Source organism: Hyposmocoma kahamanoa, unplaced genomic scaffold (genome assembly GCF_003589595.1).
Source record: "Hyposmocoma kahamanoa isolate Upper Pololo Valley unplaced genomic scaffold, ASM358959v1 160, whole genome shotgun sequence".
NCBI lineage: Eukaryota > Metazoa > Arthropoda > Insecta > Lepidoptera > Cosmopterigidae > Hyposmocoma > Hyposmocoma kahamanoa.
The window spans coordinates 3070665-3086684 of NW_020653575.1; the positions used below are offsets into that span (position 1 = coordinate 3070665).

At 36.6% G+C, this 16020-nt stretch overlaps 2 protein-coding genes across 2 annotated transcripts; both read right to left on the bottom strand.

The window, feature by feature from the left end:
- Positions 1-1500: 1500 nt before the first annotated feature.
- Positions 1501-11820, bottom strand: LOC113225456. The gene is made up of 2 exons (XM_026457771.1): positions 10611-11820; positions 1501-1511 (listed from the first exon to the last, which is right to left on the bottom strand). The coding sequence occupies exons 1-2, from the start codon at positions 11818-11820 to the stop codon at positions 1501-1503; spliced, it is 1221 nt and encodes a 406-aa protein (XP_026313556.1).
- A 944-nt stretch (positions 11821-12764) lies between these two features.
- LOC113225457 lies at positions 12765-13799 on the bottom strand. Its single transcript, XM_026457773.1, has one exon. It carries the CDS (start codon positions 13797-13799, stop codon positions 12765-12767), a length of 1035 nt encoding a protein of 344 aa, XP_026313558.1.
- Between the last annotated feature and the right edge of the window lie 2221 nt (positions 13800-16020).

Genomic DNA, 16020 nt, shown 5'->3' on the forward strand with positions numbered 1-16020 from the left:
TATGTTCCTTGGGAGCGCCACAAACAAGGCTCGACAGCGCCAAACAAAATCGTACCCCATCTGAAATTCAGTTTGAAGTACCAAGATCACATAAACCTGAAGCAGTTCGTTGCAACGTATCGCGGCGTAACGAGAACATGAGTATGTGTGGAGCAAATGCTTTAGTAGTTGTAAAACAGGATTAGTTGGTTCTCTTTGCACCCTTTTATTACAAGGTTTTAGATAACTTGCACTGTTCGTATATAGGTCATTTGCGAATAATAATAATGTACGTGTTGTTGCTAGCATACAACTACACAACTTTGCTAATACACAATAAGATAATGAGATAAAAAGACAACAACATCATGGTGTAACAGTTGTTTAATAAATTTTAGTATCTACCACTGGTATTCGAAAACTATAGTCTCATCGCAATGACTCATCGAAGATTGTAAAGTGCCATCTATGAGCACAATATTGAACTTATAGTTAAGAGCTGTCGAAGTGTTTGAACAGCTGCTGTCATTAACGATGATCGTCTTATTTATTATATTATTTTATACAAAACTGACACTGGCTAAATCTTAAAAAAAGGCAGCGCAAATAAGCAAAAATAGAGATAGTATATGTATGCATATAATTATGTAAATAGTAATTCATTTTAAAAGATGCATGTGAAGAGGACAAGTCTGAAACCAAGAACAAGTGGATCCAGACAAAATAATGAAAATGTAAGCTGGTATAAACTTCAATTAAAATTCCTGAAACTTGTTGTGTGCCGATCGAGTACCATTCATTATAGGACCTAAATATTGGCGTCTCTATGTTACACATAAGGTCATATCCACTACGCGCATTGGTTCTTTGCGTTTTATAATAGCCAATGCATTAGCATTAAATCATCATCAAAATCACCATTATTGTAATCAGCTGGAAGATATTTGTAAAAATTATAAGGCAGCAAAAACTGGCCTCAACTAGGTCGTTCCCTGTCTAAAATTCAGATACGAAGACTGGAACAGCATAAATTCTATTACAGGTTACTAAATCAGGAGTCCATTTAACATTTTGACGCAAAGCAATAAAGTCTAAAGTCTACCAACGATGAGAAGATACAACCAAACTGACAGAAACTACGAATGCCTGCCTGCTGGTGGCATGCTTATGAATTTTGTATAATTTTTTAAGATACCTAATACGGAGAAGATTTTTACAATTTTCCACGAGAACATGGTCCCCATTTTGTGTTGAACCAGCATGGTGTGACGGTGTGACCTCCTTACACTCTCATCTCACCTTTTTGTATCGTATCATTTTTTCTTTTGCTTGTATTTAAATTGGAATTGTTCCATCTTCCTTCGCTTTCTCATTTTTGCTTCGTACCACGGTCATTCTCTGCTTGACCGCGATAGCGGGCTGAACTACTAAATCAAATTGTGTAATTTTTATTTCTTTTCAAGTTTAATCATAACACAATCAATGTAAATTATATATCGACTACAATGAGCGATTAACAGTCTATCCAATACCTGTAATTCAACATAATAAAACCCGATAAAGGGTAAATGCCTTAAATCTATAACATCTACCATTTTTTAGGTTAAGTTAGGGAGTGTTTTTTTTATTAATGTACTGTTTTCTACGTCTACCTTTTATTGGTTACAGTTTTTTTTACTTTACCTTTTACTTCACGTTAAATAAATTTGTGGACCGGAAGTTTCCTGTTTTACTGCCATGATCCTGATCACGGTTGTTAGGGTTACAACCCTTTCAGTGGTACACCACGATTTAAACCCTCTCTTCCAAAGAGACTAAATCCTAACAATATAATCCTAAAATTTTGTCTTACCTATCACTTCTAACGATTCTTTATTTATTCAAGAATACTAGAAGTTTCGAGACTAGGAGAAAATATTTTTTTTATTTGCCAAATGATGTTGTAAAACTGAGTGGTCACCATTGACCATATAAGGCCACTAATATTCTAATACATTTTTGTATAAACAAGCAACAGCGCCATTTATGGGAGCTATTAACAAATTGTTAACCGTCTGAAATTCATTTGCACGTACCAGGATCATATAAACTCGAATAGTTTACTAAAGCAGTAGCGCGGCACACTCAATATGTAGACACTGAAAACCTAAAAATCTGAAATATAGCGTTCTTCCTCCCACCTTTTGCATACACGTCCTGAAATTATATTGCCTTCTCTTTCTGTCTTACGTGCATCCCCCACTGAAAGTGCATGTCCGTGTAATGTACATGTGTGGTTGTTCAACAGGTGCATAAGTGTGTGTATCGCTATTTACAAGGCCAGGGTTCATCGAAATCAAGTGTACGTTTACACTCATACAGCTGAAATATTAGGCAGGAAGTGACAACTAGAGATACTGCAATTTTAAACGTTAAAACTTTGTACTTTTTCAAATAAACATGCTTATAAAAGCGGTTTTTGACATTTTAGTTAGAAGCTTACAAAATCGTTAGAAAAACGTTTAAGGGTTTATGTTAAAAAAAGCTTGCAATAATGCTTTGACAGCGGAAAGCAGGAGTAGTAGAGCTCCTTGTAAAAGAGTTCGTCCAGGGTAGTACTGCCACCTTATCTATTTCTGCCGCCATTACTGTGTTCCGGTTTTGAAGGGTAAGGGTGCTGGTGAAATTACAGGCACACGGGACTCGTCACCTTATATCTCTGGGTGACGGGCGCAGTGGTAGTGCCCCTCAGATCTTTGCAATTTAAAGCTCTGAGTGGCACTGTAACTGTTATGGACAGGCGTGTAGCTTACCATGAGGCGCACGACTTGTTCGTCCCGTCACTTGATGTTATATAAAAAAAAGAAAAGCGACAGTAGACCACCAAAGGTTTTTTAATACAAGTAAATTTATTTGTAAAACACTACGTTTTATTTTTATTTATAACATTATTATTTACATTGACGAATTAGTTTGTTTAAGAAACATTGACAGCGGGACTTGAAGCGTAGGCCATTGTAAAAGAAATATATATTGTTCAGTATTAAACTTGAAAGGCGCTTGTGGGCTTATATTAAAAAAACAATCTTTTAAATTGCATTTCATTTGAACGCCTACCTCTAATGACAACACATCACCAATTGCAACATCATAGATTTATAATTATAAGGGGTACAGTGGAAAAAACAATTTACACCCAAGATACAGGCGTTAAGTTCACGTGTTCTCTATTGCATAGATTTTAAGTTTGGAATTCGATCCAAATATCAGCATGTTATTTTTTTAAACAGCTATTAATTTTGATATACTGATTTAGCGGTACTCTAAACAGTAGAGCTGTCATCTGTCATCTTACCTATTTCTGCCGCCAAACAGTAATGTGAGCATTACTGCGTTTTGGTTTTGATGGGTAATATATATGGATAATAAAATCTCAGGGTGACGGGAACAGTGGTGGTTCCTGGCACTGCAACTGCCAGGTACCACCAGGCGCACGTTTTGTTCGTACTTATTCAAAAACTCTATTCTCCCGATAATAACAAAAATAGCTGGTTCATAATTTATAAGTCTAATGTTTTCAAGTGGCCTAAACAAACAGATTTATATAGATAAACAAAGTGTAAAGCGCAATACGCAGTAGGTCAAGATATCAAGGTAAAATGAAACGAGATGCCTCCACGTGCTGATTATTCGGGTTGGAATCACGTGTCCAAGAGGTCACGCGGTGGAGTGTAAATAATTGTTCATGTAGAAGTTTTGGAGTTCACTCCAAACGATACACAATGTTGAGTACTTATTTTGATTGGTTGTGTAAATTTAAAGGAAATGACCATCATTATTATTAAAATCTTTTCTAAGAGAATTTGAGTCATAATCCGTCATGCTTTTTTCCAAAGCTTAGTTATAATAGCAGTATTTCGTCCAGGGAAGTACTGCCACCGTATCTATTTCTGCCACCAAGCAGTTATATGAGCATCACTGCGTTCCAGTTTTGAAGGGTGCTGGTATAATTACAGGCATACGAGTCTTGTCGTGTTCGTCCCGTAACTTGGTTTCATAAAAAAAAGAGTCTCAATTACAATTATGTTCGGCTGTTTTCATAAAACACGAAGGACGAAATCTGATTTAAAAAAAAAAAGCAGTTTTCTACTATTATCTATTAGTCATACTGTGGATGATAATAATAAACATCTTCATATTAAGATATCGATAAGAGTAAGTACTTATTTCGAAGCCTTATTAGGTTTACACCTAATAATAAAATCGCCATTCGGACTTGACCTCCCTAACTATACAGGATGGGTAAAGATAGATTTGTAAACAAACATGAAATGGATATAAAACAGCTAAGAGTGGTTGCAGACGGCGGCTTTTGGCGTTCGTGATACGCCCGACACTTGCGATTTATAGACATACACACGACTGCATCGGTACAAACGCGCGATTGCATCAATGCAAGCGCCAATAAATCCCAAGTGCAGCAATGCAATCGCGCGTTTGTATCGATGCAGACGCGCGCTTGCCTCACGTTTGCATCGCTGCTTAAAATCGCGCGCGTGTAAAGGTGGACGATTATCGACTAGATCGTTATTGCATCGCCATTGCAGCGCTTATGCATTGGGTTGGCATCGCTGCCAAAACTTCAATCTACACAGCCGCAGAACATAATGGATTGAAATTTTCTTATCATACTCGTAGCATAAGCGCCTTTATGTCAATTTTGTAACGTAGACTAGATATGATTTTTTTTAAGATACCAAGCGGCAGGACGAACGAGTCGTACGCCTGGTGGTAAGCGACACGCCTGTCCATAACAGCTGCAGTGTCACTCAGAGCTTTAAATCGCAAAGATCAGAGGGGCAACACTAATGCTCTCGTCATCCTGAGACATCAGTTAACAAGTCTCATGTGCTTGTAATTTCACCAAACACCCTTTCAAAAGCAGAACGCAGTAATGCTCACGTTACTGCTTGGCGGCAGAAATAGGTAAGGTGGTAAGTACTCCACTGCAAGAGCTCCACTGCAAATAAACAAATAATATAGAAACCTTATGGACGTCTGTACACTACACATGTATTCTGTAATATATAGCGCTGAATTTGAATGCGATATTTTCTTTAAAAATTACCCTAGGCACTTACGTGATCATAGAAATATAATTGTCTGGGTCTCTTCGTATATTATATACGTTTAAGATACCTGTATATAATTTAAGTTTGTATTTCTTGTAATTTGACTTACCTAGGCTGTCTTGTCTTGGTAAATAAATATTTTTGTTTGAATTTGACCCATGCAATGCATTTGTATGCATCCCCAGGTTTTTTCTCACATGTATTTAAATACATTCGCCCACAATAGACGGCCCGGGGCCAGACGCCCTGCCGGAACGAGGTCATTCTGTATTATGAGGCTGTTGTTATGGGAAGTCGTTTTCTTACACCGTTGTGTTATGAACTTGGATAAAAAATATGGTATTAAAAAAAAAATTAAAATATTTTCACATTAAAACAAATATTATAATTTGTCTGGATTTTGTGATGATAAAAGTGTTTGGTTAATAAATCAATTTAATAATTATTTGTCATTATAGTACAGAAATAATAATGCAATGTCTATGTCAATTGATTATGTTTAAATTTGAAGTCCAGAAGAAGTGTATTCGAGAGACGTGCGGTGCGTGGTTCGATAAAGGTTGCAAACCGCTGTTCAAAAGGCTAAACATATTGCCTTTGCTATACATGCACAGTATTTGTCAACTTTCATCAAAACTAGAGCAAAAATTGTGAATCTTTTATACCAACCTCGTTGTCGTAAAGTAATTTATAAGAATAACTGCTTCAACATGTGTATAATTATTTACAATAAATTGCCAAACAAAATTAAATTATTACACGGACATACTTTTAAATTACAATTGACAGAATGGCTTTTGACACATTGCTTCTATAGTAATAAAGAATACTTAGAATTTACAAATTATATAATAATATAGTTTGAAACTATAGAGACTGATAATAATAATAACGCACACACTCAATATAGCCTCGCACTAGGGAAACCCTGTGTCGCGGGTGTCTTGGACAACCATAGACAACCACAAATACACCCAAACTCACGAGAGAAATAAATATAGGCCATACAAATATTTCTCTCGGCCCTAAACATTAAATGCCATTAATATTTGCACATTGGCTTCACAGGTTGAATACAATGTATCTAATTTTACTTAAGACCTATGTAATGACTGTATTCTGGCAAATAAACGTATTCTATTCTATGAAATGTTCCTATATAATTAGTTTAATTTGCTACGCCCTTACAGGATAACACGTGTATGTAACTACTATAATTTTGAGCTTATTGTAAATACATGCGAATTGCAATAAATGAATATGAAATTTATGACTAATTAATTTATAACATGCTTTAATAGGGCATATGACATAGAGCATGAGATACTGCTATTCTAGCATAAAGATCCCGCCCTGTCGTGCTAGCCTCGGTTATACTCGTATATATTTTACTTATATATGCTTTTTTTAAGACAATGCCAGCTTAATCAGTGTTCTTAATAATTCTAGCAGCTTACATTTACTACGTTTGCCATCCAAGGATATAGATTACACCATGCTACTTAATACTTAATAATTACTTGATAATAGTAAAAACACGTCTCAAAAGTGTATTTTAGTTACAAGACACAAATATTTAATCCAAGAGCAAATCAATTTACTTCAAGTCACAAAGCCACTCTAGATGCAACAAAATATTTATTTGTTATTAGAAATGTCCGATTTTGATTTGAAAAAAAAAAATAATTAAAAATTGAGAGGTACTAGGGGTGGATGATAAATAACGTCACGATGAAAAAATCACGATGATCAGCAGTCAAACAGTATGACCGTGACTCGTTCCGAAGGAACGACGTTCCAAAGTCACATAGGTGTTCCTCCGTTCCAATAGCTATCCCCGTCACTCACATCACTACATACGTATTTGATACAATGCGCGATCTCCGTTTCGTGGTGACTAAGCGCGCCACTCGTTGTAGTTCTCTTCAAATCGGGCCATTTCGGCGATGGGAGTGAATGAAATAGGATGACTTTCTTTGCTCACTCACAAGGGTCGTAGGTGCTTATTACTACTAGAAGGGGCGGATGAAAAAAATCTGCAGCAGTTATTATAAACCTATTTATGAACAAAGTAAAATATTTTTGTATATTTGTTTTATTATACGAAGAGTTGGTATTTTATATTTATGTATAATCTACTTTTGTGTATTCTACTAGAAATATAATTACATTACACTTTATTGCTATTTTTAACTATCCAAAGATTCGCATTAAATAAGTAACAAACAAAATTACATTAAATACAAAATCAAATTTTTGAATGGAATTGAAACTTATTACAAAGGGAGTAAAAACTTAAATCATTCTATAAAAAACGGCTATAAGTATTAGAAAGAAGCCGCTGGCAAAAACCGTATATCGTGATGTAAGTTATAGGCGGGACAAGGTCACGGAAGTAACAGTCGTGACAAAATCACGATGATTTATCACTGTGATTTTTTTGCAACCGGAACGACAGTCACGGCGATAGAAATGTAACGCTATTCCCCATGTCTAAGAGGAATTAATTATTTGACTGAAGATTTATGTTTTCTAATATCAAAAAGGATTAGTTTACACTACAGGTTTATGGATACAGTATGTCTCACTGGAGTGAAAGCACACAGTTCAGTGCCAAACCTTAATGTAGTAGAAATAGGACGGAATCTTTCCGCGGCAGAAAGCACTATCAATTCTGATTATTTCTGATTATTATTAGAGATGACTTTATACTATCGAAGTTAACGATCGCGTTTCAGAGTACAACTAATGCCATCTAGCAGTGGCGTGATGGAACTAATTGCATGTTAAAGTTGTGCTTGTTACAAAAACGTAGTTTGATTTCATGCTGAAGCCAAATTTCTTAAATTATGACTACAAATAACACCCGAATAAACTAGAGATACTACTTATTGTTTCGTTGGATAAATGGCTGATTATGATTTTTATGATTACAAGCACAAGTAAAAGTAATCGTTACCGCGTGCGCCTTCAGCGAAATGTCACGACAACATTGACTATGAAAACGCAACGAAATGTTGCTTTAAAAATATACTCTAGAATTTAGAATATTAATCTGAATAGCAAACTACTTATTTTTTTGTTTAAGAATATATTTTCTTAAAATACACTCAAGAAATTTTTGAATTCATTTAAGATTATTTAAATTTGATGTAAGAGGTGAAAATTTCTTGATGCAAGTAATGTCCAATTAATTGATTAGAAATGAAATAAAATCATCAAGTGAACGTATTTGTCTAAAAGTTAGAATAAAATTAAGAGTAAAATTGTATTAGAAAAAGATAAGCAGTATTTTTGTAATGACAATATTTTATAGATAGATAGATAGATAGATAGATAAAGCGTTTATTCAGTACAAACACAAGCAGAAACAAAACATTTACAATTACATCACAAGGTACACCACAAAACAACATAGAACAAAAATTACAACATTTTTACATAAAACATCTAGGTCATACCTAAAATGCAACAGTTTGTACTGAAATGGCCCTGGCTCAGCATAATTACTGTAGACCGTGAAAAGAGTCTATCAGCGCTGGTTTTCTGCCAGTACCATATTATGGTGAGCGATCGCACCTCAATAAGCCATGCCATCAAAGTGATGATGAAAGTGATGATCACACGCAAATATATATAACACAAAAACAAAAAAAAAAGAATAGAAAATACATATATATGTCAATACGTTAAACATTGTTAAGAGCAAAACATAGTGTCAAGCCTGATGCGCAAGCAATATATAATAATAAAACTCATTTCCACACATACATATAAAATACAAATACAATAATATTAATTTTTGGTTATTTGATTTTTAGTTTTAGGTTTACAGGTATCAGATTCAGGGGAATTAAAGAATTATGAGTTACTATATAATACGAGTACATATCTGTTTAGACAAAAGAAGTTTTTTATATTCACGCTTAAATTGTAGCTTACGCGTGACGTCACGCAATGGAGGAGGAATATCGTTCCAGCACTTACTGGCGCGATACCTGAAACCTCCGCGAAAAGCAGCCGTTTTGTGTTTTGGGATGTTTATGACATTTCTTGAAACCAATCGTAACGTATTTCCCCTCACAGGACGCGACCAATCGATTTTCTGGTATAAATAATCTGGTTTCCGGGTTTTAATAATGTCAAACATTAGGCAGGCCAAATACAATTTCTGACGAGCATCCATTTTCAGTATGCCAAATTTGTTGAGATAAGGCGTGATATGTGTGCGAGGAGGGATTCGAAAACAATAGCGAGCACAGGAATTTTGCACTCGCTGGATCAATTTTTGAGAACTTTTTTTTAGACAGCCACTATATACTGTGATGCAATAGTTCAGCCTAGACAATACCAGTGTCTCACAAAGCAGAACTCTCAGCTCCTGGCTTATATAGGACCGAAAATTGTACAGAACTTTTAGTCGATAAAAGCAAGAGCGTGTGACATCCAATATGTGATTTTCAAAACGTAGCTCACTATCCATTTGCAGCCCAAGATTCCTAGCTGAGCTAACTCTTTCTATAGCCACACCTCCTATAATAATTTGTGGATCAGCACTTATAATCTTTTGGACCTGACTACGGGAGCCATGTATGACATATTTTGATTTCGTCGCATTTAAAACGAGGCTGTTTGAAGAACACCAAGCAGAAACACGACTCAGATCCTCATTTAACTTGCTAACCATAGAGTTCACGTCACTTACATTGCATGATATGTATATCTGCAAATCGTCGGCATACAAGTGATACCGGCAATTCAAAACACATTTAGCCAGATCACTACTATACAGGATGAAAAGTAACGGTCCAAGAATGGAGCCTTGCGGGACGCCTTTTCGGATTGTCTTGAGGCCTGATTCGATGTTTGTACCATCCGAATTTTGTATAACTACCTTTTGATAACGTCCATTAAGGTAACTACTGAACCAAGACGTGGTATTGTGGTCAGAACCGTAATATGCCATCTTTGAAAGAAGCATTTGAATATTTATGGAATCGAACGCACGAGAGAAATCCAGCAAACATAAAATCGTACCCCTTCCAATGTCTTGTGAAGCCAGAATGTTGTCAACGACATCAAGAAGTGCTGTAGTAGTGCTCCGCTGCTTGCGAAACCCCGACTGAAAAGATGGAAGAATTCCATTTGCTTCGCAATAGCGCATGAGTTGCCCATGAACTGCCTTCTCTAATATTTTGGATAAATAAGGTAAAATACTAATTGGTCTCAAATCTTTAACATTAGCGGGATTATTATTTTTAGGAATGGGACGAATAACGGCAATTTTCCAAAGAGAAGGATATGTAGAAGACTCGATGGATTTATTTATGATAGCTGTTATAACACGTAAGGTTTTTGGCAGAGTCATTATAATCATGTCCATGTTTATTGCATCTACTCCAGTGGCATTTGATTTTATACTTAAAATATGCTTAGCTACTTCGTCCTCATGCACGGAAGTTAACCTAAAAGTCGCAGAGCTATGTCTATGGCATTCAAAATAAGAGAGATCCGACATACATGCACCATTGTCATCCGGGATATCGAGAAAAGCTTCATTCATAGCATCAGGATCACGCAAAAACACAGGAAGTTCAGGCTCATTTTTGAAAGGGACAACTGTATTCCTCAATCGTTTCCAAAGCAACTTGGGATTGTTTAAATTGGAGTTAATTTGCTGGCCAAAGAAAGCAGTTTTTTCGTGGTAAAGACTGGTGTTAGCAAGGTGTTTCATCACTTTGTATTGAGTTTTGTGTGTATCCCTATTTGTCTTACGGTACTGACGCTGAGCTTTATCTCTGAGTCTCATAATATGACGGACATTATCAGTAAACCACGGCTGTTGCTTGTCCCTAATTACAACCTGCTTCACTGGGGCATGCTTATTCATTAAATTTAAAATTAAAGTGTTGAATAGTGCTACCATTTCATTTACATCACTCATTCCAACTATACCATCCCAGCCTGTCTCCTCAAGATCAGCGTCGAACAGTTTCAAATCTATATGTTTAATTGGTCGGTACGAAATTAATTTAGGGTTAATTTTGGGTCGTTTTATTTTAAATTCAGTCATAACAATTGCATGGCCACCGAGTTCCGGACGATGATCTACATTTACCTGTAGGATTGGAGCATCTGAACAAACCAAATCTATCAAAGTAGCGCTAGATGACGTGAAGTGTGTTGGCATATTGACATAATTTGAGAGATTTGTATAATTCAAAAATTGTGTAAGTTGTTTGTACTTTGTACTGTTGGAATCAAAACAATCTATGTTAAAATCTCCCACTAATATCACATGATCATAGTTACCGAACGAGAACAATGATTCCGTCAGTGCATCAAAAAACTCATCTACATTGAACCATTCGGGTCTATAGGCAGTGCCCACTAAAAGACGAACAGATTCTATATTGACAGCAAGCCACATCTGCTCCGCTTTCGAAGGGGAAGGAGGATGTGGCAGTGTGCGTGCGTGTATGCCTCGTTTTACGTAAAATCCTACACCTCCACCGCGTACCCGACGCTGACCAGTTGGTCGGGGCATGTGCCTTAGTCGGTAGCCAGCCAGGGTCGGCGCTCGCCCCTCCTCCCCTTCCCGCAACCACGTCTCATTTATTGCGAGAATATCCGGCAATTTATTACTAATAACTAACTGCAACTCATCATGTTTAGTACCCAGCGACCCAGCATTGTAAAGACCAACCTTCAGAAATTTTGTATTAACCATTTAGAATATAAGTAGTTGTTATTGTGTATGTTTAGTTCAAAAAAACAAATAATATTAGTAACAATAAAATAGTAAACGTGCAGATATAGTAGTATGATTAATAGAAAATATAAGAATAAGACTATTATTAAATTATTAGTGGGATAGTTCAGGTAAGATATAAAACCAAAACTTAGTAGGTAAGTATCATTTATTATTATTAATAATGCGTAGTGATCACTGCCGGCCATGACAAAAAGAATGCACCCATATATCACTCCAAACAGTATTGTACAATAAAGACATTTCACTTTTGTATATGACAAAAAATTATTTGCATTACACCATCGAGTACCGGACTGCTCTAAGAGGCCAGTACATACATTGCGATATGCACTAACTAAATAATAACAATGAATTTCACATTTGGGCCAGTCGACAAATACAGCTATAATTATAAGGTAAAATGTTACTGTAAAACGGCTAAGGCATCGTATGTCTACTTTAGATTTAACAAAGCATATGAAATTCAACACTGACTTACTTTGACTGAAATTTACACATTTACATAAAAGTAAGTGGAACTTGTTAGTATAAAAAAACCAGAGCACATTAAGTAAAATGTAGACTATCATCAATAAAACAGAAAAGCTTATATAAATAATAGATGCTTGATATACTCGTAAGAGGGGTTTGCCGATTACACTTTTTACAATGCACACACTTTGTAAATTTTCATCTAAAAATTTAATTAATGTAAGCCGACTTGCACTGACACTGCATTCATTAAAAGTAGCATTTTTAAATACAGACCAAAACATCATTTTAAAAACAAATGTACAAGACAAAATTTTATTTGTTCTACAGAGTAAATATACTGAGAAAAATATTACAAAAGCCTTTATAATATACACAAAATTGCACTCTAATAAGAATGATTTTTGCATATTACACAATTCACATAGTCACTGTACTTGTTTAGCATGAGTATTGTTGAAAATACGGTCAATGTCCTCTTCGCATCTCACTCGATGAGTTGGTGAATCAGCAGAATCCGACTTTCTAGCAAAAATTCGACCTTCCCTCGTCCAGACAAACCTCCAGTTCATGGCTACACGAGCTGCCCGAGCTTTAGCGAACAGGATGCGGTTTGTTTTTGTTAACCTTTCATTTATGTAAACCTTCTTTGTATCATGCGATGGAAGTCCAAGACCAGTGGTGTCAGTGTTTCGACGCGACCGCGCCGCCCGGAGTAACTCGTCACGCACAGCCCTCCTGGACAGCCTGACGATAACACGGCGCGGGCCACGTGAATCACCCACTCGTGTCGGCCGCACCAATCCCTCTCGCGTCGCGCTCACGATGTCCCTGGTGTCCAGGTTTACTCCAATTTTAGCAGCAATGGTTGTGATCAAGTGTGCTGCAGACTCATTATGATACTCCGGCACACCGCCGATCTCAATGTCATTAATTATCGCTTCCTGTTCTTTTTCGTTTAGTTCGTACTGCAATTTGGCGATAGATTGCTGAAGTGATTCACATTTCTCTGGCGAGATGATCTGCGTTTTGAGAGCAAACAGTTCCGTGTGCAACTTAGAGTTTTCCGTCTGCAAAACCAGCACCTGATCCTTGATATTTTTGTAGCACCCTTCGACGTCCGATATCTTACCCTCCAAAAAATCAGTTGTGCGAGTGAAATCGAGCTTGAGTTGCTCAATTGCCGTCTTTATGTCCTTCGATATGGAGACACAGAAAGTGTCCAGTTTTGCATCAAGTTTTTCAAATCTGGCGTCGAATAAACTCGTTATTTGACTGATGTCAAACTGAGCAGATGACGAGCTTGCAGCAGAAGAAACCAACGCCGCAGGAGTTGTAGTGACAGCGCCCGCGCCGCCGGCAACCGTGGACCCAGCCGATGCGGTAGAAGCGAACACACCCTCACCCGTGTTTTTCACAAAATTTTCACACGTATTTGTATTTTCGATGGGCGATTGAAACATCTTCTTTGTTATTGGAGTTACCGGAGTTTCATCTCCATTATAACGACGCCTAGACACATTACAACAATTTTCACAGCTCCACTTTCTTTTTAACTGGTGTTTATTTTGAACGAAGTGCGCTTTGGTTATATTCAGACATTTAAAGTGATATGCAGAACGGCACACACAGCAAACAAGTGACTCACTTTCTATGCACTGAATGGCGATATTGCATGCTAGACAAATCATTTTTAATTGTTTATAAGAATTTTACTTTATACAAACTGTTTTTTCACACTATTTGCAGTAGCAGGTAGGTTAAGCAAAAATATTGCACCGCTGAAAGAGCGAGATAACACCATACGTATGAATCGCGAGAGAAAGAGACAGTAAATACAAATGACGAAACGGAACGCAGGTTTAAATTAGGTTTTCAGTTTTCTTATTTTTTAGCACTATAATACTTGACAAATCACAACATGAATTTCACTGTCACTTGGTCTGTTTTATAGGCTTTATTTTGGTGTCTATTCTGACGTAAAATAAAACACTTATATAGCCAGGATTACACAGCGACGAACACACACCACAGACACGTCTATTACCGTCGAAATTGACTAGACAAATTCATTCATTCATTCAATTACTTTTAATAAATATTTTTTTAGAATTAGGAAATATTTTGAGAAATTGCTCTTTCTTATTAGTAGAAATCGTTTTTTTTCTGTGTACTCAGAGCTTTAAATCGCAAAGATCTGAGGTGCACTGCCGCTGCGTCCGTTACCCTAAGTTGACAAGCCTCATGTGCCTCTAATTTCACCAGCACCCTTGCCCTTCAAAGCCGGAACACAATAATGCTGACATTACTGCTTGGCGGCAGAAATAGGTAAGGTGGCAGTACTTCCCTGGACGAACTCTTTCACAAGGAACTAAACACACTATTAAAAAAATACATCGCTTTCAAAACAGCTTACGCATCAGTGTAACAGGCAACCACTGTCACTGTGAACAACATATTGACATATTATCTGTTTTCCAATAGCCCTGAACATCTCAATCAAACCCCTTCACAAGGTTAACGAGTGAGCAGACGAGTAAGGACTGCAGTAATACTCTTGATATAACATCGAGGATATACAAGTGTTTTCTTGAAAAATTTCCTATCAGACTTTGATGCCGGTCCAAGGTGAAGTTGTGAAGTAGAAGTATACGAAAAACTACTTTCTTATTATGAGGAACTCTTGTAGTATCTGCGATTGCATTACTCTGGTATTATTACATTTTTAAAATAGTAAGTGACAGTATGAACAAGTCGTGGGCCCACTAGTATGCGTTACGCCTAACCATAATAAAAACCTGGGGGAATTACCACTGCACCCGTCACCCTGAGATATAAAATTGATAATCTGATTGAAATGAAACTATTTTTCCGGATTTAAATCGCGTATATCTGTTTTTTCAAACAAAACCGACGTTTCGGGCCCTTTACAGGTCCCATGGTCACGGTTGACTGAGGTGGTACAGTCTTCAACCAGTTATGTCTAATATTGATGCAAACCACCTAATTTTTTCACTATAGTTACAATAGTTATTAATCAAATACCTTATTTTTAATTTTACAAAACATTCCAATTTACGCTACATTAATAATTAATAATAAATTGAACTTAATAAAAATTCATTCAATAAAATAATTTGTAAAAATTAATGTAAAATTGAAAAAACGAATATACGCGATTTTAATCCGGAAAAATAGTTTCATTTCCTATGCGTAACAATCGCGAAAACCTAAGAACTCGAAATCTGATTGAAATTGATAATCTATGTGCCTTTACCTTTTTTTTATGATATCAAGAGACGGTACAAAACAAGTCGTGGGCCTGTTGATAAGCGCCACGCCTACCCATGACAGTTCCAGTGCTACTCAGAGCTTGAGTATTGAGTCTTGAGCTTTAAATCTCAAGGGTCTGAGCAGCACCGCTACTGCTGAACCCGTTACTCTGAAACATAAATTGACAAGTCCCATGTGCCAGTAACTTCATCAGCAAAAATAGGTAAGGTGGCAGAACTTCCCTGGACAAAACTCTTTCACACTCTACTGCTACTCAGCCTTTTCCCTGAAAAAGTTATAAGGGTATACCAATAAGACATAATATGTACGTACGGATAATCGCGCCTGTCTCTCACTGCTGTAAGAGAGACCATGAATGTCACAATCGCTACACCCTGACAAACTTCTCTC